Here is a 26,924-nt window from a genome sequence, read left to right as displayed (position 1 = left end):
GCCCTGGCTGGCTTTGAACCATGATCCTCAGATCTCAACCTCCTGAGTAAGTAGGTACCCACCGGTGCCCATCCCTAATTCTTAATTGTGAGCCTTCTTACCACTTAAGCAGGTAAAGCTGTTCTTAATGACTAACATTCATAAATCTTGGAACTCTCACCTCTCACTTTCTGGTTGCACTGTCTGATAAGTGGCTTTGCAGTCTAGCCCTTCTTTTGGCTTGCAGCAGAGTGGATCCCAGTTTTTGGCTTTTCCAGGTATGAATAAGAAGTATCTTCAGTCTCAGGGCACATCTTCCTTTGGAAACTCTCCCATTCAGACTTTAATTGGCTCTTAATAAGGTGGTTGGTGGTCACTATTTGCCTAGTATTTGACTCTGTGCCTGGAGAGAGATAGTAATCACTTTTCATCTTTTATACCTCTCACAGGAGGAGCTGGAGATGGAGCTCAATAGAAGAGCATTGCCATGTAGGCATAAAGTTCAGTTTTTGCCATCACAAAAGAAAAATGTGGGGCTGGGAAGGTGGCTCAGTGGTAGAGTGCTTGCCTTGCATGCCTGAGGCCCTGGGTTCAATTCCTCAGCACCACATAAGCAAAAAGAAAAAAGCCGGAAGTGGCGCTGTGGCTCAAGTGGTAGAATACTAGCCTTGAGCTGAAGAGCTGAGGGACAGCGCCCAGACCCAGAGTTCAGGCCCCACAACCGAACCCCCCCCCAAAAAAAAAGTCTATAACATGGTATAGAGGGGCATTCAGCATAGCTAATAAGTACCAAAACTTCAGATCCATAGAGCCTGAATTTGGTTTTGGTGGTGGTCATCATGGGCCTGAACTCTGGGCCTGTACACTGTCTCTCAGCTCTTCAGCTCAAGGCAGGCGCTCTATGACTTGAGCCATAACACCACTTCTGGCATTTTCTGCTTATGTGGTGCTGAGGAATCGAACCCAGGGCTTCATGCATGCAAGGCAAGCACTCTACCACTGAGCCACCTTCCCAGCTTCATAGAGCCTGAATCTGAAATCAAGTTCTGCCAACTATGTGACTGTTTATTAAGTCTATCCATCAGTCTTTGTAATCTCTAAAAGATGGGAGTAAGAGTAGTAGTACCATCATGAGATCGCATTTTGAGGCCAGCCTGAGCAAGAGGTTTAACAAGACCTCATCTTAAGTCTGGTGTGTAAGTATATCTACAATCCAAGATATGTGTAGGCATAGATTGGAGGCAATCAGCCTGAGCTTGGCCCAGGCAAAAACGAGATTTTTATCTGAAAAATAAAGCCAGATGGCCTCGCTCCGGTGGTAGAGCACCTGTCTACTTAAGCAAGCATGAAACCCTAAGTTCAAAACCCCAGAAAGAATAGTATCATCTCACAGGACTGTTGTGTCAGTTAATTAAATACGTGAAAAAAGCTAGCAAATAGTATTGTGTAAATGTCATCAGCCCCAATGTTTACATTTGTGCTGCACTGCTGTTTAATTGAGTACTTCCTTCTAGATATTTTAGTTATAAGGGGTTCACCACATAGTGTTTCAGAGCTTTGTTCTGTTTTCTTTACAATAAATTTAGTGGTTTATAGATTCTTCAGTCCCTCATAGTCCTAAAAATTACAACTATGAGGAGTTTCTGAGTGTCAAGGCTCCTATCTATACAAACCAATCAGCTATGATTGGCTCCAGATTTCTTTGCCAAAACTAACAAAAATCAGGACATTTGTCAGATCTTAATTTCCATTCAGTGATTTTTTTTTTTTTTTTCAATTTCATCTAGTCAGGAAATGGGCTTGGAAAACTATCAATACTTGTGTGTGTTGAGGTTGGTGGATGTGCACTCATTGTGATTGAGTGCTGGGGAGGGTGTTAGATTTTTTTTTTCCCACTCATGTTTGAAAACAGCTACACGGAATGATATATAATTGATTGGGTGGATGAGGGTCAGGTAGAATGGATGCAGAGGTGAGTGAATCCAAGCTATTAAGTAGCAATGTTTTTACTTGTAAAACAGGAAACACACGTGTGATAAAGCAGTCATCATTACAAAAGTTTCAAGAGGAAATGGATAAAGTTATGAAGGATCCATATAAAGTTGTCATGAAGCAAAGCAAGTTACCAATGTCTCTTCTCCATGATCGGATCCAGCCTCATGTAAGATGTAGGATATCCTGGTGATGGAATTGAATTGCATAGACAAACTTCCTGGAGATACCTCTGTAACTTTTTTGGCTTTTTCTTCTGAGACTTTTCTCTTTTCACCATTGGTAGGATCTCAGTTTTAGTAAGAATTGAGTTTTGCCATACAGCTACAGTGGCATACTAGATTGAAATTTAGAGTTTGGAATGGGACCTTGCTCAGTCTCTTCAGTATCCTTAGTTAGGTTTCTCCACGTGAGCATTAACTTTCCTGCCTGTAAAGACAAATTGGCTTCCTGTGTGGATACAGATGAAACTTCTGTAAAGCATTTGGCCCACAGTAAACACATAGCATACTTCCTCATAAAGACTTAAGTTGACAGTAAACTGGTAGTAATTTTAGTTTCTTCCTTGCAGTACTGGGAATTGAACACTGGGTCTTGTACATGTCTGGCAAGCGAACTACATCCCCAGCCCTTTTTTTATGTTGGTAGGCAGACTTGTTTTAAGTGGTAATTCCATCAGACTACAGAGAGATGTAGCATTAGGATTGAAATGGAAGGAGTCCTTTGGTGTTTTGTTCTTCCCTGGCTTTGATGAGATCCTTGGAGATTCTTTTCAGCTGAAGGAAAGGAAGGGTGCTGTTCAGACAGTTGTTGATTGCTGAAGTTTGAAGTACAATGAGAACTGGATCTGGATGGAGTAGAATGAGCTTCGAATAGAACAAAGAAATCGCCTAATGTTTCTCTGCACATTTTTACTTGCATTGAATAATAATTCCCAGAAATGTAGCCAGTACATAAGCTTCAGTTCCAGTATAAGGAGGAGAGGAAAACATTGACATGCATACATGGATTAAACAGTTCAAAGAAAAGTGTTTACTTGGAGAACAAAATAAAAGCCAGGGCCTGGTTATTGCCTCAGGTTTTGTCAATTATGTTTTGTTTTATGATGGACTAGAAGAATGGCACCTATTAGTGGAGTGACTGTTTTCTTTCAGGGAAACACATGAGTGTAATTCATGAACCACAGACAAGTTGCTCATTTCCCTTGTTCTCTTTGTCATTTCTCCCTAAAGCCATCTTCTAACCAACTATTGAATCCTGTTTCTGGGAAGAACAGAGAGGTTCTATTATGGATTTATTGTTTTGTTCCAGTTATTTGGTGCTCCTAAAATCTAGTGCTTAAATAGCTGATAGGTAGAATGGAGGGCCTGTATTTACCACAGTCATCTTATAATTTGTTGCAATGAAAGTTTCAAATAATTGATGGATTTTCTGCTTTGACCTCAAAAGCTTACTTGTTTTAGTGTGATATCAGGAGATCTAACTACAAGATGATTCTGAACAGGAGAGTCAAATCAGATATGCTTTAACTTTTGCACATTTAGCTCTTTGTATATTAGAATTATGTAGCAGTATGGTAAAAGTAGTGTAACTTGATGTACATTTGAACATTAATTAGTTTCAGCATATACACAAAATTAAATATACTATATTTCATAGGTATAAGATTTTTAAGGATAAATTTGATTGTACTTGACTTTAGAACCTAGTTCCCATGGAAAATGTTAGTCTTTGTTTGAGGATGTTCCCTTACTTGGAAGCTAGCAAGGAAAACCAAAGGAAGAACAAACAGTAGAAGTTTAAAGAGCCTTAGAAGTCAAAGAGAGATGAATTAAAAGCTCGAAGCTTTGAGGCTCAATCCTACCCCAAGTTTTGTAACAGTCTACTTACAAGGGAGCTTGTACTGAGGGAGAGTGATTCTTTTTTTTTTTTTAAATGAGATTCTCTGCCGCTTCTTAACAATCTGTTACGTGATAGATGCTAACTCAAACTTTGACTTTTATCCTGCTTCAAGAATTCCTATGCCTGTAATTCCTTTACAGGCACATCAAGTTCTAGTTACTATCAAGTTTCTTTTATCACATCTAACCTATTCTTTTGGACTTCACTAGATGTCTTTCATCTGAAGTCTTTCCATGTGCATTTAATAAAAATGTTACCTAAATTAGGGAAAATGTTATCTGAAACTAAAATGCATCTTAAAAAACAAGCAATTCCTTTTAGCCATGAAAGAAATGGACTTCCAAGAAAAAGTTGGCATTTACAGTTGGTTTAAAAAAACATAAATTTGAGTATGATTGCCCTTGACAAAATCTGTGAATTTGGCGAATTTTATGCACTTACATGAAAGCTCAAAAAAATGGTCAAAAAAGATAAGTTAATTTTCATCATTGTAGCCTTAATTGCATTTGACTAAAATTTATGATAAATGAAATAAAACAGTTTTTGGCAAATACCATACAACTTTTCATATTTGCTTTATTTGTATTAGTTTTGCATTTCTCCCAGGAAACTTATAATGCTTCAGAATAGAAGAACAAGTGTGTTATTTAAATAGACATATCTAATTTGCAGCCAGACTGAATCCATGTTCTTAAACAGATTTTAATGTGGGTAGAGCAGGTGGTTTTATTAGCATTCTTTTTTTCTCTGTTCTTTCCTTAGTTTTATCTGTAATTCTTTCCCTTTAGAACTCAAAGGTGCACATTCTTGATACTGAAAGTTTTGAAACTACATTTGGACCCAAGTCACAGAGAAAGCGGCCCAATTTATTAGCAAGTGATATGCAGTCTCTTATAGAAAACGCTGAAATGTCCACAGAGAGCTATGACCAGGGCAAAGATCGCGATTTGGTAACTGAGGACACTGGTGTGAGGTATGCTTTTGAAGTTTGTTTGGTCTCATCATTTCTTCTTCAGCTTTTTTTCACTGCTACTCTGTTACTTGAGCCATTTCTCCAGCCCAGTTTTTTTGCTGGCTAATGGGAGATGGAGACTCTTGTTCTTAGGCTGGCTTCAAACCATGATCTTCTAGGTGTCAGACTCCTGAGTAGTTAATATTATAGACCAGAGCCACGGGTACCTGACTCTGCTAGATATGTTTTTACATTCATATTTTCTTTACAACTACAATACCTTAAGCCTACTTTTAACTTTTTTTTTGGTGCCAGTACTAGAGCTTGAACTTAGCCTGGGTACTGTGCCTAGGCTTTTTTGCTCAAGTCTGGTGACTCTACCACTTGAACCATAGCTTCACTTCTACTTTGGTGGTTAATTAGAGTTAATATTATCACAGACTTTTCTGCCTTGGTTGGCTTTGAACTGAGATCCATAGTACAAGCCACCTAAGTAGCCAGGGTTATAGGCATGAGCCACTGGTTCCCAACCAAACGCTTTTTAATTTTATATGTTTTCCTAAATTATTACGAATATATGTCAGATGTTGTGATATGTTCCTGTAATCCCAGAACTTGAAGGTTGAGGCAAGAATGAGCCTGAATTTGAGGGCAGCCTTGTCTACATAGCAATTCCTTGGCTTATAAAAATAATTGCTTGGGGGCTGGGAAGGTGGCTTAGTGGTAGAGCGCTTGCCTTGCATGCTCGAGGCCCTGGGTTCAATTCCTCAGCACCACATAAGCAAAAAGAAAAAATCTGGAAGTGGCGCTGTGGCTCAAGTGGTAGAGTGCTAGCCTTGAGCTGAAGAGCTGAGGGACAGTACCAAGCCCAGAGATCAGGCCCCACGACCGGACCCCCCAAAAAAAGAAAAAAAAATTGCTTGAGGATTAGGCGTAGTAGTTCAGTATTGTGATCCTAGCTACCTGGGAAACTGAGGTTAGGACTTTTCAGTTTGCCAGCAGCCACCCCCCCACCCTCAAAGATTTGTGAATCTCCATTTACCAGTGGTTGATCATGGTAACACATACCTGTCTTTCCAAGATAAGGGAAAACACAGTGGCCATGTGTGGTGGTATATACCCGTGATGGTGGTGGTATGTCCCAGTGATGCAGGGAAGAGCACAAATAGAAGGATAGCAGTCCAGGTAGACTCAGGTGTAAACAGAGACCCTGTCTTGAAAATAACACAACTTGGAGCTGGGAAGGTGGCTCAGTGGTAGAGCTCTTGCCTTGCATGCATGATGCCCTGAGTTCGATTCCTCAGCACCACATAAGCAAAAAGAAAAAAGCTGGAAGTGGCGCTGTGGCTCAAGTGGTAGAGTGCTAGCCTTGAGCTGAAGAGCTGAGGGACAGCGCCCAGGCCCAGAGTTCAGGCCCCATGACCGGACCCAAAAAAAAATAAAATAACACAACTTTAGAATGTATAAAGATTGAATCTGGGTGCTGATGACTCATACCTTTAATCTCAGCTACAAAGGAGGCAGGGGTCAGAGGATCATGGTTGGAAGCCAGCTGGGGCAGAAAAGTCTGTGAGATTCTTATCTCTGATTACCAAAAAGCTGGAAGTGGAACTGTGGCTCAAATGGTAGACTATCAGCCTTAAGCAAAAAAAAAAAAAAAAAAATGCTAAGGGATAGCACCCAGGCTCTGAGTTTAAGACCCAATACTGTTAACAAAAAAGAAAAGACTCATAATGTTGTACAACCATTATTATCACTACCTATGTCTGATTCCTGTTATCTTGTAAAAGTAAAACTATCAGAGAGAAAGTGGGGAGGGAGGGAGGGAATAACAGCTAACAGGAAAGTGGGGGCAGCAAGTGGTCAAGTGATAGAGTATGTGCCTCACTGGCAGAAGGCCCAGTTCTAGAAAAAGTAAAAACCCCAAGGTTTAGGGGAGAAGCTTGGTTGTAGAGCACATGCGCAAGGCTCTGAGTTCTTTCCCCTACTCCCCCCAAAAAAGAATAATTCCCATATCAGTCAACAATAATAGAATGTTTAATAGGCTATTTATAGTTCTCCCATAGGGTGAATCATCAGTGTGACTGAATTTTCCTCACTTTTATATATTCCCCAACGATATTCTGTATGGCAAACCATGGTGTCAAAGGTTATGCTTGTGTTTTTTTGTTGTTGTTAGTCGTGGGGCTTGAACTCTGGGCCTGGGCACTGTCCTTCAGCTCTTCAGTTCAAGACGATTGCTCTACCACTTGAGCCACAGCACCACTTCCTTATTTATTATTGACGGGCAGCTGTCCTGTTGCCCTATAGGGAGGGTTTACCAGCTTAGCTTCCTTGGGCAGGGCTGGAGAGATGTCTTTTAACTGAAGTTGAGGTTGTGTCCCTTTTCCAGTGGTGTGGTAATGTCACCTCATTTCTTTTGCCAGTTTACCCCAAGCTTGGGGCCTGCTAAAGATAATGCCAAACCATTTGAGGCTAAGCAGAAGGAAAGAGCAGGCTCATTTATTCTTAAAATGATTTGGATTTGGGGCTGGGAAGGTGGCTCAGTGGTAGAGTGCTTGCCTTGCATACATGAGGCCCTGGGTTCGACTCCTCAGTACCACATAAGCAGAAAAAGCCTGGAAGTGGCACTGTGGCTCAAGTGGCAAAGTGCTAGCCTTGAGCTGAAGAGCTGAGGGACAGTGCCCAGGCCCAGAGTTCAGGTCCCATGACCAACAAAAAAAAAAAAGTATTTGGATTTTCCAGTTGGCTCTGTCATCTGTCATCTTCTAGTGATTTAAAATTTTCCCTCCTCCAAAAGATACAGGAGGTAATAGGGGAAAACAAACTATTTGAAGCCAGCCCAGTCAGGAAAGTCTGAGGTTCTTTGTTTTTTGGTGGGTCGTGAAACTTGAATTCAGAGCCTGGGCACTGTCCCTGAGTTCTTTTTGCTCAAGGTTAGCACTTTACCACTTTGAACCACAGGACCACTTCTAGTTTTCTGGTAGTTAAATGGAGATAACAATCTCACAGACTTTTCTGCCTGGGCTGGCTTTGAACTGTGATCCTCAGATCTCAGCCTCCTAAGTAGCTACGATTACAGACATGAGTCGCCAGTGCCTGTCATGTCCAAGGTTCTTTTTGTTGGGGGGGGGGGGGGGGGTCCAGTCGTAGGGCCTGAACTCTGGGCTTGGGCGCTGTCCCTCAGCTCTTCAGCTCAAGGCTAGTGCTCTACCACTTGAGCCACAGCACCACTTCTGGCTTTTTTCTTTTTGCTTATGTGGTGCTGAGGAATCAAACCCAGGGCCTCAGGCATGCAAGGCAAGCGCTCTACCACTGAGCCACCTCCAGCCCATGTCCAAGGTTATTTATCTCCAATTAACTACAAAAAAGAAAAAGTTGGATGTGGAGCTGTGGCTTAATTGATAAGAGTCTTAGCCTTGAGCAAAACAAGCTCAGGGACAGTACCCAGGCACTGAGTTTAAGCCCCAGAACTGGCAAAAAGAAAAAAAAAAGGCTTTTTATTTTCCTCAGATAAATAGATTCTAAGCCTTATCAGAATAAACAGATTTGAACTTACCAGAAAAAAGCTCATTTACTTCACATGGAACTGAAATGTACTTTGTAATTATGGTCCTGTTTGTACCATTTCATAATTCACTGTGACACTACAGCTGTGTTTCCCCCCACTTATTTTTTTTTAATTGTGGTAGACTACAGATAACTACATATGGTCAAAATCTACCACTATAACCATTTTAAGTATACAGTTGAGTGGTTTTAAGTACAATTATACTGTTGTACAACCTTTACCAGTGTCTACCTCCAGAACTTCTCATCATCCCAAACTTAAAGTCTGCACCCATTAAATGCCAATCCCATTCCTCCCTTCCTCAGTCCTTCATAACTACCATTCTTACTTTGTTTTGTGAGCATAACTTGTCTTGGTACCTCATACAAGTGGAAACAAAATGTGTCGTTTTCTATTGGCTGTTTTACTTTGTACAATGTATTCAAGGTTTATCTATAATTGTAATGTGGATTAGAGTATGCCTTCTTTTTGAAGCTGGATAGTATTCTATTGTAAGCATTGTTTTCATATTGATGGTGCTTCTGTAGCTCATTTTGAATGCTTTCTTATTTAGAAATGAAGCCCAAGAGGAGATATATAAAAAGGGACAGTCCAAAAGAATATGGGGTGAGCTCTACAAGGTAAGATTCTTCCATTCTCAGTTCCTTTGGCTTTCATGATTTTTGTGAGCACCTGATTTTGATAGATTGACACCCTGTCACATGAAGTACAGGCTCTGCTACATGTTCATCCTCTTCCCTCCAGAAAGAAACCAGGATTAAGCAGCCACACATACTGCCATTATTCTCGGGGACTGTATTTAAGATTACCTGCATAAGAATGGCAGCTACCTATATACACTAAATATTTTGCTGTCCAGTATTTCTTTAGATTACCATTTATTTTACTTAGAGCCTCATGAGAATTACTAAGCTATTTAGTCCTGCCCACCTTTCTTTGTAAGTAAGAGTGAATGTCTAGAAAAGTTGATACTTTGCTCAGTGCTCTCATCCTGAGTCCTGATCTGATACTTAACTGGCTGAGATCTCTGTGAGAATAATATTGTTAGGAAGAAAGACCTTCTTCAAGTATCATGTAACTAAACAGTATAGTAATAGAGAAACTAAACTATATACACATATATGTGTGTGTGTGTGTGTGTCTCTCTCTCTATATATATATGTTTTTTGTGAAATACAAAAAATCTATAATATTTAGTAGTTAACAAGTAAAGAGCTAACTCAGTAAGTTGAGGGGTTTTTTTTGTTTTTACGTTTTTGTTTTTGTTTGTCATAGGACTTGAACTCAGGACCTAGGCACTGTCCCTGACCTTTTTTAAAGCTCAAGGCTAGAGCTCTACCATTTTGAGCCACAGCAACACATCTGGTTTTCTGATGGTTAATTGGAAATAAGAATCTCATAGACTTTCCTGCCCAGGCTGGCTTTGAACCCTAATCCTCAGATCTCAACCTCCTGAGTAGCTAGGATTACTAGGGTGTGAGCCACCGGCACCTAGCTATTAGTGGTTAGTTTTTGTATTTAAAATTTAGTGAGTTTGGGGCTGGGAAGGTGGCTCAGTGGTAGAGCGCTTGCCTTGCATGCCTGAGGCCCTGGGTTTGATTCCTTAGCACCACATAAGCAAAAAGAAAAAAGCTGGAAGTGGCATTGTGGCTCAAGTGGTAGAGCGCTAGCCTTGAGCTGAAGAGCTGAGGGACAGCGCCCAGGCCCAGAGTTCAGGACCCACGACCGGACCCAAAATAAATAAATTAATTAAATTAAAAAATAAAAAAATTGGGTGAGTTTGCTGGGTGCTGGTCGTTTATATCACCTCCGTAAATTTAGCTACTCAGGAGGATATCTGAGGATCACTCATTGAAGCCAATCCAGACAGGAAAGTCCATGAGATTATTGTTGTTGTTGTTGGATATGGGGCCTGAACTCTTGGCCTGGGCGCTGTTCCTCAGCTCTTCAACTCAAGGCTAGCATTCTACCACTTGAGCCACAGCACCATTTTCTGCTTTTTCTGCTTATGGGGTGCTGAGGAATAGAAGCTAGGGCCTCATGCATGTGAGGCAAGCATTTTACCACTGAGCCAATTTCCCAGCCCACCATGAAACTTTTATTTTCAATTAACCACCAAAAAAAGCCAGAAGTAGAGCTGTGGCTAAGGTGGTAGAATGCTAGCCTTGAGCACAAAAGATCAGGGGCAGCACCCAGACCCCAAGACTGGCACACACAAAAGGACAAGTTTTAAATATTTATAGGATGAAAAAAAAAACCTGAATTCTGATAACTGGGGTTGATATTGACTATACCTACTCTCCTCACAGGCTGCAGTACAGTTTGGGTTTTTTTAGGTGTTTATTTACTTATTTAGACATAGTTGGTAAGAGAATATTTCAAGCGTTATTTCAAAGATCAGATATTTAAACACACAGTTATTCAAAGCCCAGAACAGGTTAGAGTTTGGGATAAAGATAAATAGAAGGGAAAAGAAGTTTGGAGACTTAGTAGGATGACTGTATGATCTTCAGGCTGTGTTTTGTGGTGAAGGGTTCCTTTTGGGCCTCAAGAATGTCACCAGATGTAGAGAGGAGATAGTGTGGTGGGTGTGTATCCAGCAATGGCAAAGGAAAGAAGTCCAAGATGGGGTTCAACCATCTTCCAGCAGTTTGGTTTCAGGAGGGATGGTCAAGGAGGCAGATTAACCCTCAGAAAGAGAAGAGGGAGGAAGGGATCTATTGGCTCCTGACTCTCCCCACCCGAGTGATAGCTCCTAGATTTTGGCACTAGATGTAAGGTTCACTAGAAAAGAAAGCACCACATGGTTCAGGCAGAAAAAAAGTTTATTGGGGGGAGAGCAAACTGTGGACCCGTGAGAGATGGAGACATGGAGAGACAGGGGATAGAAGAAGAGAAAAAGCTGCTGTGCAGTTTCTAAATACTGTTTGCCCAGATTCCCTTACAGGTTGTCCTTCTTGGATTTTGTATGTATTATAGCAAACTATTTCTATCTCTTTAAATTTGCAGGTAATAGACTCTTCAGATGTTGTAGTTCAAGTTCTTGATGCTAGAGATCCAATGGGTACCCGTTCCCCTCACATTGAAGCTTACTTGAAAAAGGAAAAACCCTGGAAACACCTCATTTTTGTGCTCAACAAATGTGACCTTGTTCCAACCTGGGCAACAGTAAGTACAGAGCTAATTCAAAACAAATGATAAAGGCCACTTCTAGCTCAAGTAGACTTGAGATATGTATTAATGTTTCATGGTTCCTAGAAATTGAAGTGCTGTGCTTCTGAAGTGGTTTCTAGTCACTGCAGAATTCTTAATGAAAACATAACTGCAGCATGCTCCATTGATAAGATAGGGACGCCCTTCTTCCTCTGATAGCATGCTGTGTTACAGGGCAGCTGCAGGACCCCTGCAGGACCAGTGATGTGCCCTCAGATAGGCAGCTGCTGCAGCTGCTGTCCTGCAGCACACATTGTGTTCCATTGTAGTAGCAGTGCAGGCACTTGGGAAATACTGTTTTGCAGTATTTCTCAGACAAAAAAACAAGCATTGTCATACTTGAAAGAATATTTCAAGGGGACTGGGAAGGTGGCTCAGTGGTAGAGCGCTTGCCTTGCATGCATGAGGCCCTGGGTTCGATTCCTCAGCACCACATAAGCAAAAAGAAAAAAGCCGGAAGTGGCACTGTGGCTAAAGTGGTAGAGTGCTATCCTTGAGCTGAAGAGCTAAGGGACAGCATGGGGCCCAGAGTTCAGGCCCCACGACCAGACCCCCCAAAAAAAGAATATTTCAAGGAATTATAAATAACATTTTTCCTTACATAACTATATTTGAAACACAATACAGTAATTCTAGCTCTGATTTTTCTGTATATCGTAACTAAGGAAGTACAATTTACTAGCATGTTTTGTTCTCTCCCTTTAGAAACGATGGGTTGCTGTTCTCTCCCAAGAATACCCAACACTTGCTTTCCATGCAAGTCTTACTAATCCCTTTGGCAAAGGAGCATTCATTCAGCTTCTACGGCAGTTTGGGAAGGTATGAAGACCTCAGCTGCTGCTTCTGGAGTTGTATAGCTGAGAGTTTGTATGAGAGCCACTGGTCTTGTCACCAGATGACTTTATGTCCAACTCAGTATGTGTTCTAGTGATGTAAAAAACTCTGCCTCTGGATTATGAGGGATTATGGAGTGTTTCCTCATCATTCTTTGCCACCGTCCTAGACCAGAGTTGCTTCCTTTTCTGCCACATCCTAGACAGAATTCCACCCTCTGCCTGAGGCTGGCTGCCTTCCTCACACTTCCTGTGCCTCACTGTTGGTTTTCAGGCCTGCCAGGCTCCTTCACCCTCAGGGCCCATGCAGTTTTCATCTCTCAGCCCAGAGAGGGCCTTGCTGCCCATCCTCAAGCATGTCCTCACTGATCCATTCTCTGTAACTGTAATTTTCTATTTGTTTTTATTACTTTTTTCCTGTTCTCCACTGCCGAGAAGCAAATACTTGTGACTCTTAGCTATCATTTCTAGTGTTTCTTTCCATGTTGTTAGTACATACTTATGCTCAAGATTGGCGCTCTAGGCTGGGAAGGTGGCTCAGTGGTAGAGTGCATGCCTTGCATGCCTGAGGCCCTGGGTTTGATTCCTCAGCACCACATAAGCAAAAAGAAAAAAGTCGGAAGTGGTGCTGTCGCTCAAGTGGTAGAGCACTAGCCTTGAGCTGAAGAGCTGAGGGACAGCACCCAGGCCCAGAGTTCAGGCCCCACGACCAGAACCCCCCCCCCCCAAAAAAAAAAAAAAAGATTGGTGATCTACCACTTGAGCTATACCTCTACTTCGAGCTTTTTGCTAAAGATAAAAATCTAGCTGGGTGCCAGTGGCTCACGCCTGTAATCCTAGCTACTCAGGACACTGAGATCTGAGGATCACAGTTCGAAGCCAGCCCAGGCAGAAAAGGCCCTGTGAAACTCTTATCTCCAACAAACTACTCAGAAGAAGCCAGAAGTGGCGCTGTGGTTCAAGAGGTAGACTACTAGCCTTGAGCACAAAGAGGCTCAGGGATAGTGCCCAGGCCGAGTTCAAGCCCCAGGACCAGCAAAAAAAAAAAAGATATTCTATTGAAGCCCAGGCTAGCTTCAAGCCTCTATAATTAATATTTAATTTATTGATTTCTTGGTCTCTCCTGTCCCTCCTCCCAATTTTAATTTCCTCTGTAGAATGAGGATTATGGTTTTCACTATTGTTTTGGTATGAGAGGTTAGAATTGAAGGCCTCTTGTACCCTGGACAGGGCTATGTTTCTTACAGTCCTCCTTCCACACATTCTTCATTTACTTTGTCTACAGACAACAGTGTTGGACTGTGTGATTTAGAATTCATATTATTATGACTGAAACACTAGTCACAGTTGATCAACTCAGTTTGAGTGGATTCCTTTCTGATAGAAGCTTTTTTTTTTTTTTCCTGGACTTAATTTACTTGTTTTGAGACTCTATGTATAGTTGAGCTTGAACTCAGGGTCAGGGCTTTGTGTTCTCTTTTAGTTTTTTCACTCATGGGTGGTGCTCTGTCATTTGGCCATGCCTCTACTTGCACTTTTCTCTGTTTTGTTTGTGTCTATACCACTGATATGCCTGCAGATACTCTGGTAGAGTGGGAACCTTGAGAATTTCTGAGTATAGTAGGTAGTCCACTCTGGTAGTCAGCACTTTTCCCTCTCTCCAGTAGGAACTGGCTGTTCCCAGGCCTGCTATAAATCTGACTTCTGAGATTTCTTGTCCTTTTACTTATCCTCCCTTCATTTTTTAAATTTTGCCAGTACCGGGGTTTTAACTCAGAGCCTTGTTGGTACTCTGTCACATGAGTCACATGTCCAGCCCAGCTTTTTGCTGGTTATTTTGGATATGGAGTCTTGCAGACCTTTCTGCCTAGCTGGCTTCAAACTGATACCCTTCAGATCTCAGTCTCTTGGGGAGCTAGGATTATTGATATGAGTCACCAGCACCAGATTACTCCTTCCTTGTGATGGGCTTAGAAAAAACAGTTTAAGAGACCTTGCATTCTGAAAACATCTTTATTTTATCTTACAACCCTATGAGGTAAAATAAATAGAACAGTAAAGGCACTACTGCACTGTCTTCTGGTTCCTTTTGCTGTTGAGAAATCGGAGGCCATTCTGACTCCTCATCTTTTGTGGCTGGGATTTTTTTTTTTTTAATTCCTGTTTATTACTGTGCCTGGTGGGTCTTTTTACTAGTATGAGCTAGGCATTCAGTGGAACTTACACTCTGATACTGTGTAGTTCTTTGAAGTTTGCTTTTTGCCCTTTGTCATCTGTTTTTCCTTTGAGGAATCTGGGTTTTACCTCCTGATTTAAGTTTTAAATTGTATATGTTTTGGAGCATATATGACATTTTGGTCTACTTTGCAGGCTCAACCACATACTCTTCAACTTTTGAGAGCTCTTGTTTAAAACCTTACTTTCTGACCCCTTCTCATCTTACTTTATAGATGCATTATTTTCTCTCTCCCAACATTGCCTCTTTTACTTCCAACTTGCTTTGGTTTTTCTTTCTTTTTTTTCTTTTTTTGGTCAGTCAACAGGGCTTGAACTCTATACCTGGGCACTGTCCATGAGCACTTTAGCTCAAGGCTAGTGCTCTACCACTTTAGCCACAGTGCCACTTCCTGTTTTCTGGTGGTTAACTGGAAATAGAGTCTCACGGACTTTCCTGCCCTGGTTGGCTTTGAACCATGATCCTCAGATCTCAGCCTCCTGAGTAGCTAGGATTATAGGCATGAGCCACTGGCACCTGGCTTGCTTTGTTTTTTTCTGACTTTTCTGTTACAGTAACACTTTATATTTGTGGTTGTCTTAATCTTCCATTCATATTTTAAAATAAGATACTACACTGGACACAGGCATAGACCTGTAGTCCCATTTATTTGGAAGTCAAAGCAGGAGGATTGACTGAGCTCAGGAGTTCAAGACATGTCTGGACACTTACATCCTGGAAAAAAAAAAAGTTCCCAAAAAGAGCCAGTATGATGGTATACCTAGCACTTGGGAGGTTGAGGATAATGAACTCAAGGCCAGCATGGACTACATAGAGAAACTATCTCAAAAGGGAGGTGTGGGAAACAACATATATGTTGGGAGGGGGAGGACTAGGCTGTGGTGAATAGTAGCTTTCACTGTAATGGTGATTAGATAGAGAACCAAATATTTTGTTGTAGGACACTGTAGATAGTTTTTGACTATAGTTAATTTTTTTTTTCCTCTTGGTCTATGATTCTCCAGAAAAGAATCTTCCAGTTTCAACTCGGGGTCTGTAAGCTGGATGCCAGGGTTCTGTGAGAATAGAAGATAACTGTGTGCCAGTGCTGAGGGGAAGGGGAGGAACAGCTACTTTGGCAGACTGGTCACCAGTCTTTTTGTCCTCCCACCAGTTCCCCAGGTTTGATTTGGCGTTTTACAGGATTTTCAATGTTTTCATGTTTGCAGTCATACTATGTAGTGGCCAAGTAGATGGTACTTTTTTTTTTTTGGTCAGTCCTGGGACTTGAACTCAGGGTTCAGGCACTGTCTCTAAGCTTTTTTCCTCAAGGCTAGCACTCTACTACTTGAATCACAACTCACTTCTGGTTTTTGTGGTGTTTAATTGGTGTAAGAGTCTTACAGACTTTCCTGCCCAAGCTGATTTTAAGCTGCAATCCTCAGATCTCAGCCTCCAGAGTAGGTAGGATTATCATTGTGAGCCATCATTGCCTGGCTTTAGGTGATACTTTTTAGCTTCTTGTATTTTGTTGTCTTTGTTTCTTTACATTGTTCTTTGGTTTCCTGTGTTTCATTCTACTGGTTTAAGTGTGTGATTCCTACAATTGTCTTTCTTGTGGCATTTGGTGAGTGAGGTCAGCACATGTGTGCACATTTAGTCCACCCCTTTTAGTTAGAAGATTGTTCTCTTTCTAGCTCTCTTCTGTGTTGCTCAGGATGACTCCAAACTTTTAGACTCAAAGGATCTTTTTGCCTCAGCCTCCCAAGTAATTGAGTGTTATTAAAAGGTTAAGACCTACTGGACACTGATGGCTCAGACCTGTAATCCTAGCTACTCAGGAAGCTGAGATTTGAGGATTTGAGGTTCAGAGCCAGCCCGGCCAGGAAAGTCTGAGACTCTTACCTCCAGTTAACCACCAGAAAACTGGAAGGGGACCTGTGGCTTAAAGTGGTAAGAGTGCTAGCCTTGAGCAAAAAGAGCTCAAGGACAGCTTCCAGGCCCTGCAACAGACAAAAAAAAAAAAAAAAAGGTTGAGACTTTTTCCCAGGAGTTTTAACATTTGAGGTGTCTTTTCTTTTCTTGATGCTTCTTTTCAGCAGTGTAAATATGAACTGTACTATGTAAAGAAAAGGAGAGGGCTGGAAATATGGCTTAGAGGTAAAGTGCTTTCTTTAGCATGCAGGAAGCCCTGGGTTCAATTCCTCATTACCACATAAACAGAAAAAGCCAGAAGTGGCAGTGTGGCTCAAGTGGTAGAGTGCCAGCCTTCAGCAAGCCCCAGGACTGGCAAAAAAAAAAAAAAAGAGAACGAGAGGGAGGGAGAGAGACAAGTCATAGGCTGTCAGTGAGTGAATCTGTTAAGGTTTTTTGTCTCTGAATGTGTTGCAGCAGTAAGTGATGATACTGTAAATTGGCAATTAACAAGCTGTTTCTTCCTTTGTTTCTTTTTGTTTGGTATTTTGACAGTACTGAAGTTGGTCAGCCTCATGCTTGCTAGATAGGGACTGTACCTCTTGAGCTATACTTCAGCCCTCTTTGTTTTAATTATTTTTCAGGTAGGGTCTCATGCTTATTGCCTGGGTCTAGCCTCAAACTACCATTCTCTTAACTACACCCTACACCCTACCATGTGTAGCTTATTGTTGCAATAGTCTCTGAAACTTCCTACTCAAGCTGGAACCATTATCCTCCCAATCTGTCTCTCAAGTAACAGATTGTAGGAGTGAGGCACTGTGCCTTCTTTTTTCTTGACCTACATGCAGTTAATCTTCAAACAACGATGTTTTTTATGTGAATGACTAAGGAAATGATTGGCCTCTAACTTAACAAGCATGTATGTGCAAGCTCAAGCTATGTAACCAGTGTGTCTTAAGCTTCATATTAAGTTCTGTCAACACTTTTGCTGTGTTTATATTAGCAAAGTAACACAGTTCGTCGCCGTAAGGAATAATATTCATGTGTATTTGTATGTGATATGTATTCTCTTTGCACAGTTGCACACGGACAAGAAACAGATCAGTGTGGGGTTCATTGGCTATCCAAATGTAGGCAAGAGCTCTGTGATAAATACATTGCGCTCCAAGAAAGTCTGCAGTGTGGCTCCCATTGCAGGTGAAACAAAGGTATGTCTGGCTTACAGAATTCTCCTGCATATTTATTTAATGGAGGGTGATTGTTTAACACATGCAGTTTTTGTTTTGTTTTTGGTGTCAGTTCTTGGGCTTGAACTCAGGACCTAGGCACTATCCCTGAGCCTTCTTTTTTTTTTTTTTTTTTTTTTTCCAAGACTAGCACTCTACTACTTTGAGCCACAACTCCACTTCTAGTTTTTGAGTGGTTAATTGGAGATCAGAGTCTCATAGACTTTTCTGCCTGGGCTGGCTTCAAACCACAATCCTCAGATCTCAGCCTCCTGAGTAGGTAGAATTACAGGCATGAGCCACAAATACCCAGCGGATTCTAGCTTTTTGCTGGTAACTGGATATAAGAACCTTGCAGATTTGTCTGCCTGGGTGCTTCCACACCACTATCCTCAGATCTCAGCCTTGAGCCTTGTCCTGAGTAGTTAGGATTATAGGATTGAGCCACTCACATCCAGCTCTACTCACTTAGGTAAGAGTGCTTTGTATACTATTTGATTCCTACGCAATTTAATGGATGACATTCAGATTTAAGGCTATTTTAAGTTGTCATTCCAGCCTTCTACTTTGATGGACAAAACTAACAGGAATATTTAATGCCTAGGCTAAGAAAAGACACCCAGAATAGATTCTGATCATTGAGGGGTCAGTACCTAGAACACAGAATGTTCTCCAGGGGAACAGTATGATTCTCTCTAGAAGCAAAGAGAAAATAGTACTGTGCTTCCAAAAGTAATTTTAGAGGCCACTTTTGTTACTGTGCAATCCTAAGTGGAAATGCTGTTTGATTTATTCTTAGACACTTAGCCTGATAGAAACTAGTTTATATGGTATAGAGAGGTATGTTCTTAAGCTGGATCACTTAGCAGAATGCTTTTCTTCAAGCACTCCCTTTTGTGCTCTAACTTCAACCATAGCTTCCGGAATTTGAAGTGTTAGACTCAGGATGTCTCTGACTTAGAATTTTATGTTCCAGGTTTGGCAATATATTACCTTGATGCGTCGGATATTCCTGATCGATTGTCCAGGTGTGGTTTACCCCTCTGAGGACTCAGAGACAGACATCGTCCTGAAAGGAGTTGTGAGTATTTGGTCATAATAGCCTCTGCCTGCCTTCTTTGGTAGAGGAAGTTGGGGGGTTGGATCCTCGAAGACCTTTGTTTCTTGTTGGGAAGGCAGTTTTGGATCAACTTGTCTAGTGAAACTGGGGAACATGATGCTGAACAAGGAAGCCTCCTTCCCACTTTGTCTACCTGGAGGTTGTGGGACCATAGACAGATATGGTCACTGTCACCCCACAATACAGTGTGTAGTTTACACACAGGATCCAGAGGAGAACAGGGCCTGTTGATGCTTAGTGATCATTCATCTCCGTGGGTTTATGGGTTGAGTCATTTTGGAACCCAGTCATTTCCTTGCTTGTTTCTGAATATGCCAGAAACTTTAAATGGTTCCCCTTAAACATAACCATGCCTCTGGCCACACATTCTGTGCATATTCCCCTCCTCTGTTCTTAAACTTTCTCAGTATTTGTGTCCTGAGATTGGCAGGATTTTAACCATTTCTACAAATGGGTAACACAAATTGTTTTAAGCCCATGCTTCTTGTGGAAGCCACACAGCCAATTTGTGGTTAGCTGGAGTTCTGGACTCCTTGTCTGTGGTCAGTGGTTCTTGCAGACCACCATGTCTGGCCACCCCAGAGGCAGGCTTCTTCTGCCAGGCTCCACTCACTCTGTGATATTGAAACTCATTTGGCCTTACAAAGAGCACCAGAACTTCCCGAGACCACAACATAGTTTGCAGATTTCTATTACCATCTAGGTTCAAGTTGAGAAAATTAAGACTCCTGAAGATCACATTGGTGCTGTTCTTGAACGAGCAAAGCCAGAATATATTAGCAAGACATACAAGATTGATTCTTGGGAGAATGCTGAAGATTTTCTTGAGAAGCTAGCTTTCCGCACTGGGAAATTACTAAAGGTGAGCCAGGGTCCATGGAGAGTGGATGTTGTATAAACTGCAGGTTGTTGTAGAAGGAGGTATGTAAGCAATGGGAAACTTGGCAGGTGAATGATGTTGAGCACCTAGGACAACTAAAATACTGAAAGTTAATTGAGAATATTTCCTAACATTTCAGGGTGGAGATCCTGACTTGCAGACTGTGGGTAAGATGGTTCTCAATGACTGGCAGAGGGGCCGGATACCTTTCTTTGTCAAGCCTCCCAGTGCAGAGCCACCCACTTCCCTTCAGGTAAGAACTGGAAATCATGGTCACCGGAATGTAACTTTTGATTGCATCCCTCTGTAGAGCATCTTCTTTCTTGCTTTGTGGTAATATTTTAGCTGTGTGTCCTCCTGGACTGCTACCTTCATTACTTTTGGGAGCATTGGACTAAGAAGCAGAAATACATCAGACATCAGCTTAGATATCACCTTGGGAAAAGATGGCGCTTTTTAAGTGTAAGGGTCTTCTTGACAGTCTTTTCTTACATGTGGAGAACAAAGGCACTGCCAAGATTAATTTATTGAATAAGCTTATATTAGAACTAACTATGGGTGCAGCATAGGAACAAGGGAATGAGTAACGGCCCTTGCCCTCAAGAAAGGTGTGCTCAAATGGGGAAGTAGAGCATGTAGTTGGTGCTCCAGGAAAGTGGTCTTGGGTTTGGAGCTCATCCACTGGTCAGGAAGGGTCTCAGTTGTCCCTTTTTCCCCTTTCACAGAAGTGACTGTCCCAGGGCATAACAGTAGCACTTGGCTTTTCTCTTTCTAGGGCCAAGTCTCAAGAGATGGCTTCAAGTTTTGTACTGTGCCAATATCATTTGCGTTCATATAATTTTTTCTGACAGGTTTTAAACTCGGGGCCTTGCTCTTACCACTTGAGCCATACCCTAGCCCTTCATATAGGAATCCATTTCCAGATTTGCAACTGTAGTGGGGTGTTTGCATTTGAGTATTTTCCTCAGCATTAAATTTTTTAACATGGGGGCTGGGAATGTGGCTTAGTGGTAGACTGCTTGCCTAGCATGCATAAAGCCCTGGGTTCAATTCCTCAGTACCACATAAACAGAAAAAGCCAGAAATCGTGCTGTGGCTTATGTGATAGAGCACTAGCCTTGAGCACAGAGAGGCTTAGGGACAGAGCCTGGGCCCTGACTGGCAAAAAAAAAAAAAAAAAAAAGCTTGAAATTGATGTTAATCAAATCCTTTCCCCTTTCTCTTCCCTATAAAACCACAGCCAGCCAAGCAGAACAGGTCTTCCTTTTCAGTGTAGGTGAAGTCAGTCAGTTGGTGGTATATTCATTCAGCAACTATGCATAGAGCATTTGCTATGTGCCAGACTCTATGGGTACTGGAGGTATTCCAATGGCAGAGCAGGCAAGATCCCCTGCCCCACTGCATGTACATTCCTGTTGGGGGAGGGGGGAGGAAGGGGGAGGGGGGCGAGGGGAGTTATAAACTACTAAAAAAAACCAGAAGTGGCACTGTGGCTCAAGTGATAGAGCACTTGCCTTAAGCAAAAAGAAGCTCAGGGACAGCACCCAGGCCCAGAGTTCAAGCCCTAGGACCATCAATAATTTAAAATAATAACAATAGTAGTAATAGCCAGTTTGCAATAAAAGACAAAGGGCAGAAATAGCCAAATGAAAGCCAATGCCCAGGGCAAGGAATGGAGAACAGCCAGGACAAGGCATATGTAAGAGCCAGTAGCTTCTGATTACTTTCTGGGTATGCCTACCTCCCAGCCCACAAATATTGTCACTAACCTGGAATTGCAAACCCTATTATGGTTAGTTTTTTGTTTTTTGGAATTTTTTTTTGGCCAGTACTGGGGCTTGAACTCAGGGCCTGGACACCGTCCCTGAGCCTCTCTGTGCTCAGGGCTACCACTCCACCACTTGAGCCTTAGCGCCACTTCTGATTTCTTCTGTTTTATGTGGTACTGAGGAATTGAGTCAGGGCTTCATGAATGCTAGCAAGCACTCTAAGTCACATTTCCAGCCCTAAGGGGAGATTTTTATGGAGGCTTTAATATATGAGTAGCCATTGGTGATTGAGCTCAGTCTCCAGCCCCTCTTCTCCTCAAGAGGTCTGAGGTGGGACTGGAGGTCATGCCTTAGTTAAGATATCTAGGGGGGCTGGGAAGGTGGCTCAGTGGTAGAGCGCTTGCCTTGCATGCATAAGGTCCTGGGTTTGATTCCTCAGCACCACATAAGCAAAAAGAAAAGCCGGAAGTGGCGCTGTGGCTCAAGTGGTAGAGCGCTAGCCTGCTAGCCTTGAGCTGAAGAGCACAGGGACAGCGCCCAAGCCCAGAGTTCAAGCCCCACGACCGACAAAAAAAAAAAAGACAATGACAGAGTAAGGGACAGAATAATGCTTCCAAGAGTTGTGTAGACCACTAAACTTGGGTCCAGTTGTTCATTAAAACTCCCTGAGCTGGTGGCTTACGCCTGTAATCCTAGCTACTCAGGAGGCTGAGATGTGAGGATCGCGGTTCAAGCCAGCCCTAGCAGGAAAGTCCGTGAGACTCCTATCTCCAATAAACACCAGAAAACCAGATGTGGAGCTGTAGCTCAAGTGGTAGAGTGCTCGCATTGATCTGAAGAGCTGAGGGACAGCGCCCAGGCCCAGAGTTCAAGCCCCATGACCAAAAAAAAACCTCCCTGAGTGGCTTCCCATCATACTAGCTCCCCATGTCACCCCTCTTTAGCCAGTGATTTCTCAGTACTCTGGATGTCCCAGGCACATTTTGGGGTGCTCTCTGCCCCCTTTGTGGCAAAGGGATTAGGATGGCTTTTGCCTCTCGTCATGAAGATATATATAAAATACTAACAGGACTCCTCAGAGTCCCCACCATACCGCACCACCTCTCATTGAGTTAGTTTCTTCAAGTGCAGGATTTCTGACATCACGTACTTGGCTGTTGGTGTATCAAATATGTACAGTCTTTGTCCCCATACAAAGCTCCTAAAATCCTTGGAATTTCCCAAAGGATATGAGTATTATGACATTATTCAGAAGTAACCCCTTGTTAAGTACCAGACTGAATTTTCGTTTTCTGATTCCATTTCTCTTCCTACTCAAACCCTCCTTTGGGCCTCAATAGCCTCCACCCTCCTCATCCTTGGAAGTTGTCACAGATGCTTCCCAGAACATTCAAGAAGAGGAACCTGCAGAAAGCAAAGAGCCTGTCATTGAGAAAGAAAAAGAAGAGGACAGTCCTTGTGATGCCAACTCAGAGATGCAGCAGATTTTGGCCCGGGTTCGCCAGAACTTTGGCAAAATCAACGTCGTGCCTCAGTTTTCTGGGGATGACCTGGCTCCTGTGGAGATATCAGACATAGAAGAAGAGCTGGAGAGCTTTTCTTCTGATGAGGAGGAGCAGGAGCCAGCAATAGACGAGGAGGAGGAGGTGGAGGAAGGAGCTCTCCAGGAGTCCCCAGGAGAGCCAGTGGGAAATGACACCAAAGCAGTGATTAGAGCCCTGGACGATAAGATTGCTAAATACCAGAAGTTTTTAAATAAAGCCAAAGCTAAAAAGTTTTCAGCAGTCAGGTAATAGCTTTCCATCTAATGAATTGCAATTTTTTCATTTCTTTGCCCAAAACTTGCTAGTAAAATGAGTGTTTTTGTTGTCATTGTTTTTGAGTACTAGTGTTTGAATCAGAGCGTCAAGCTTGCTAGGCTGAACCATACTTCTAGTCCTTTGTTTTACTTTATTATTTCATATAGGATCTCTAATATTTTTTGTTTTGTTTTGTTGTTTTTTTTTTGGGTCCGGTCGTGGGGCATGAACTCTGGGCCTGGGCGCTGTCCCTTAGCTCTTCAGCTTAAGGCTAGCACTCTACCACTTGAGCCACAGCGCCACTTCCGGCTTTTTTACCTTTTGCTTATGTGATGCTGAGGAATCAAACCCAGGGCCTCAGGCATGCAAGGCAAGCGCTCTACCACTGAGCCACCTTCCAGCCCTTTGGTTTTGTTTTTTATAGGTGTTAGGGCTTGAACTCAGCCTGACACTGTCCCTGAACTGCTTTTTTTTTTTTTTTTTTAATTAAGAGCAGTTCTTCAGTCTTTTCTAACCTTTTGTTATGTTGTTGGTTGTGGGGTTTAAACTCCTGCCTCATGTCTCTCCGAGCCTTTTTGCTCAAGGCTAGTGCTCTACCACTTTATTTTGATCCATAGCACCAGTTCCCCCTGACACTTTTTTTTGTCGGTCATGGGGTTTGAACTGTGGGCCTGAGCGCTGTCCCTCTGCTCTTTAGCTCAAGGTGACTACTCTACCCCTTGAGCTACAGCACCACTTCCCGTTTTCTGGTGGTTTATTGGAGATAAGAGTTTCAGACTTTGTTGCATGGGCTGGCTTTGAACCACAATCCTCAGATCTCAGCCTCCTGAGTAGCTAGGATAACAGGCGTGAGCCCCCGGCGCCCAGCTCCCCCTGAGCTTTTTTGCTTAAGGCTAGCACTACCACTTTGAGCCACAGCACCACTTCCAGTTTTGTGGTAGTTAATTGGAGATAAGAGTCTCACTGGACTTTTCTGCCCTGGTTGCCTTTGAAACTCAATCGTGAGATCTCAGCCTCCTGAGTAGCTAGGATTAAAGGAGTGAGCCACCAGGGCCCAGCATTGTTTTTGACGTAGTCTTGCTAATTTCTTGCCCAATCTGATCTCCATACTCAATCTAATCTGTGCCTTGCTTTGTTTTGTATTGCTTAGGATAGTACCTAGGGCCTCAAGCATGCTAGTCCAGTACTCTTATCCCTGAGCTACATAGCCAACCTGCACAATATTTTTATGGTGGATGTAGTCATTAACATTTAAAAAAATTAAATTTTGTCACATTCAGTTACTAAAAGTATGTGAAACTTAGTCATCCAGAATTGTAGAAATGTCTAGGGAGCTTCACAAAATACTGGATATTGATTTCTTCCTTGGGTGCTAATAAACAAAGAGTGGAGGGAGACTTGTAGGCTGGGGGTGGGGAGACTAGTCCTGGGCATTGTCTCATGTTTGTGTGTTGGTCCTAGGACTTGAGTTTGGGGCCTCAGTACTGTCTCTTGAGCTCTTTCATTGAAGGCTAGTGCTCTGCCACTTTGAGCTACAGCTCCCCTTCCCATTTTCTGATGGCTAATAGGAGACAAGAGTCTCATGGACTTTCCTACCCGGGCTAGCTTTGAACCTGGATCCTATGATCTCAGCCTTTTAAGTAGCTAGATTACAGGTGTGAGCCACTGGTGCTGGTCTCACTTCTGGCTTTTTTTTTTTTTTTGCCTGGGGCCTGAACTCTGAGCTGTCCCTTAGCTCTTCAGCTCAGGGCTAGCGCTCTACCACTTGGGCCGCAGCGCCACTTCCGGCATTTTCTTCTTATGTGGTACTGAGGAATTGAACCCAGGGCCTCCTGCAGGTGAGGCAAGCACTGTACCACTGAGCTACCTTCCCAGCCCCTCACTTCTGGGTTTTTTGGTAGTTAATTGTTGGTAGTCTAAGGGACTTTTCCTGCCCTGGCTGGCTTTGAACTGTGATTCTCAGATCTCAGCCTCCAGAGTAGCTAGAATTATAGGTGTGAGCTAAGAAAAGTTTTTTAAGGGAATGTGTATCTATCTCTCAATTGCCTGATTTGGGCAGTTGAGAGGAATGGTAGGCAGCATGGTTACTTTGCCTTTCTCTTCCAGAATTCCCAAAGGGTTAAGTGAAAAGATTTTTGCAAAATATGAAGAACAAAAGAAAACACCTGAACAACAAAGAACATTTGAAGAAGATGTGGATGATACAGGTGAAGATTATTTATTTAGAATAATTTGCATGTTTAGGATTTTTGGAAGCCTGAGTTTAAATTTCCAAATTAACTCTACTGTCCTCCATATAATATTCTATCTGGCTGATTTCCCTGTTCCTCAGCATATAAATTAGATTATTTTTCAACCTGCATATCTGTTGGTATTAAATTGGCAGTTCTGGAACTTTGCTTTTATTATCATTATCTTTTGTTGTTGGTGGTGGTTGTGGGGCTTGAACTCTGGGTCTGGGCTCTATCCCTGAGCTGTTCAGCTCAAGGCAAACGCTCTACCACTTGAGCCACAGCGCCACTTTTTGTTTTCTGGTGGTTAATTGGAGATGTTTCACCGACTTTCCTGCCCAGCTAGCTTTTGAACTGTGATCCTCAGATCACAACCTCCTGAGTAGCTAGGATTACAGGCATGAGCCACTGGGGCTTCATCATTTATTTTTTTGTGCTGGTCTTAAGGCTTGGACTTGGGGCCTGGGCACTGCCCTTGAGCTTTTGAGTTCAAGACTGGTGTTCTACCACTTGAACCACAGCTTTACTTTCAGTCTTTTTCTGGTGCTTAATTGGAGATGAGTCTCATACTCTCCTGTTGAGACTGGCTTCTAACCAGAATCCATAGACTCAGCCTCCTGAGCAGCTAGGATTACAGAAGTGAGCCACTAGCCCCTAGCTTAACATTAGTAACAGGATTAATCTTAAGAAGCTAAAGAGAGTCTAATCAAAGTGGGGTAGGGTGTGTTTCATGTATTTTTCACTCCCTTAATTTTACTTACAGCTTCCATAGCAAGAGTGTATTTATCTGACACAAGAATGAACTGCCATGACCCAAAAGGTCTGTGTTGACCTGGTTCCCTCCCAGTATCCTACTTGCTCTTTGCTTTCCTTACCCACTGTATTCATCCTGGCCTTCCTCTTTTCTGCTGGCCTATTATTAGCCTTTTTCTCCCTGTAAGACTCAAATTTTGAAAGACCTTTGTTTGCTTTTTTTTCCCCTTATGAATGTTTTGTTTTGTTTTTTGTGTGTCTAGCACCCACCAAAAAGGGAAGAAAGCGGAAGGCACAGAGGGAAGATGAACCTTCAAATAAAACTCAGAGGACAGTGACATCAAAGGAAGTACGTTTTTTGATTAATAAGAGCTACATATAGGAAATAGAAGTCTAGTTCTCAAGACCTACTCTTTCTGAAACAAATATGCCCTGTAGCTGGATCCCAGGAATCCCATGACCTGGTTGAAGTTACTTAAAATTGGATCAGGGAGTGGCTCACTGGACAAGAGTCCTTAAGTACACATCTTATATTTCAGGAATTCCTGAGCACTGATTTCAAACATAGGCCT

At 42.4% G+C, this 26,924-nt stretch overlaps 1 protein-coding gene across 2 annotated transcripts in view; it reads left to right on the top strand.

Annotated features, from left to right (window-relative positions):
* The window catches only part of Gnl2 (G protein nucleolar 2), a 31,230-nt gene that overhangs the window by 3,364 nt on the left and 942 nt on the right, over positions 1–26,924 (top strand). The window contains exons 4-16 of one of the 2 annotated variants that reach the window (XM_070008901.1): positions 2,001–2,140; positions 4,662–4,846; positions 8,950–9,016; positions 11,406–11,564; positions 12,315–12,428; positions 17,654–17,782; positions 18,777–18,881; positions 19,624–19,782; positions 19,940–20,053; positions 22,910–23,358; positions 25,475–25,575; positions 26,363–26,419; positions 26,616–26,701. In XM_070008901.1, the coding sequence (XP_069865002.1) occupies positions 2,001–2,140; positions 4,662–4,846; positions 8,950–9,016; positions 11,406–11,564; positions 12,315–12,428; positions 17,654–17,782; positions 18,777–18,881; positions 19,624–19,782; positions 19,940–20,053; positions 22,910–23,358; positions 25,475–25,575; positions 26,363–26,419; positions 26,616–26,701 (1,865 nt within the window). The remainder of the gene's footprint in view (positions 1–2,000; positions 2,141–4,661; positions 4,847–8,949; positions 9,017–11,405; positions 11,565–12,314; positions 12,429–17,653; positions 17,783–18,776; positions 18,882–19,623; positions 19,783–19,939; positions 20,054–22,909; positions 23,359–25,474; positions 25,576–26,362; positions 26,420–26,615; positions 26,702–26,924) is intronic. The other variant, XM_070008902.1, reaches the window with a different exon arrangement.

This window comes from Dipodomys merriami, unplaced genomic scaffold (assembly GCF_024711535.1).
Source record: "Dipodomys merriami isolate MVZ:Mamm:240054 unplaced genomic scaffold, mDipMer1.0.p SCAF_71, whole genome shotgun sequence".
Taxonomy (NCBI): domain Eukaryota; kingdom Metazoa; phylum Chordata; class Mammalia; order Rodentia; family Heteromyidae; genus Dipodomys; species Dipodomys merriami.
The sequence above is the reverse complement of the archived record's forward strand: the minus strand, read 5'-3'. Positions and strand labels throughout refer to the sequence as shown.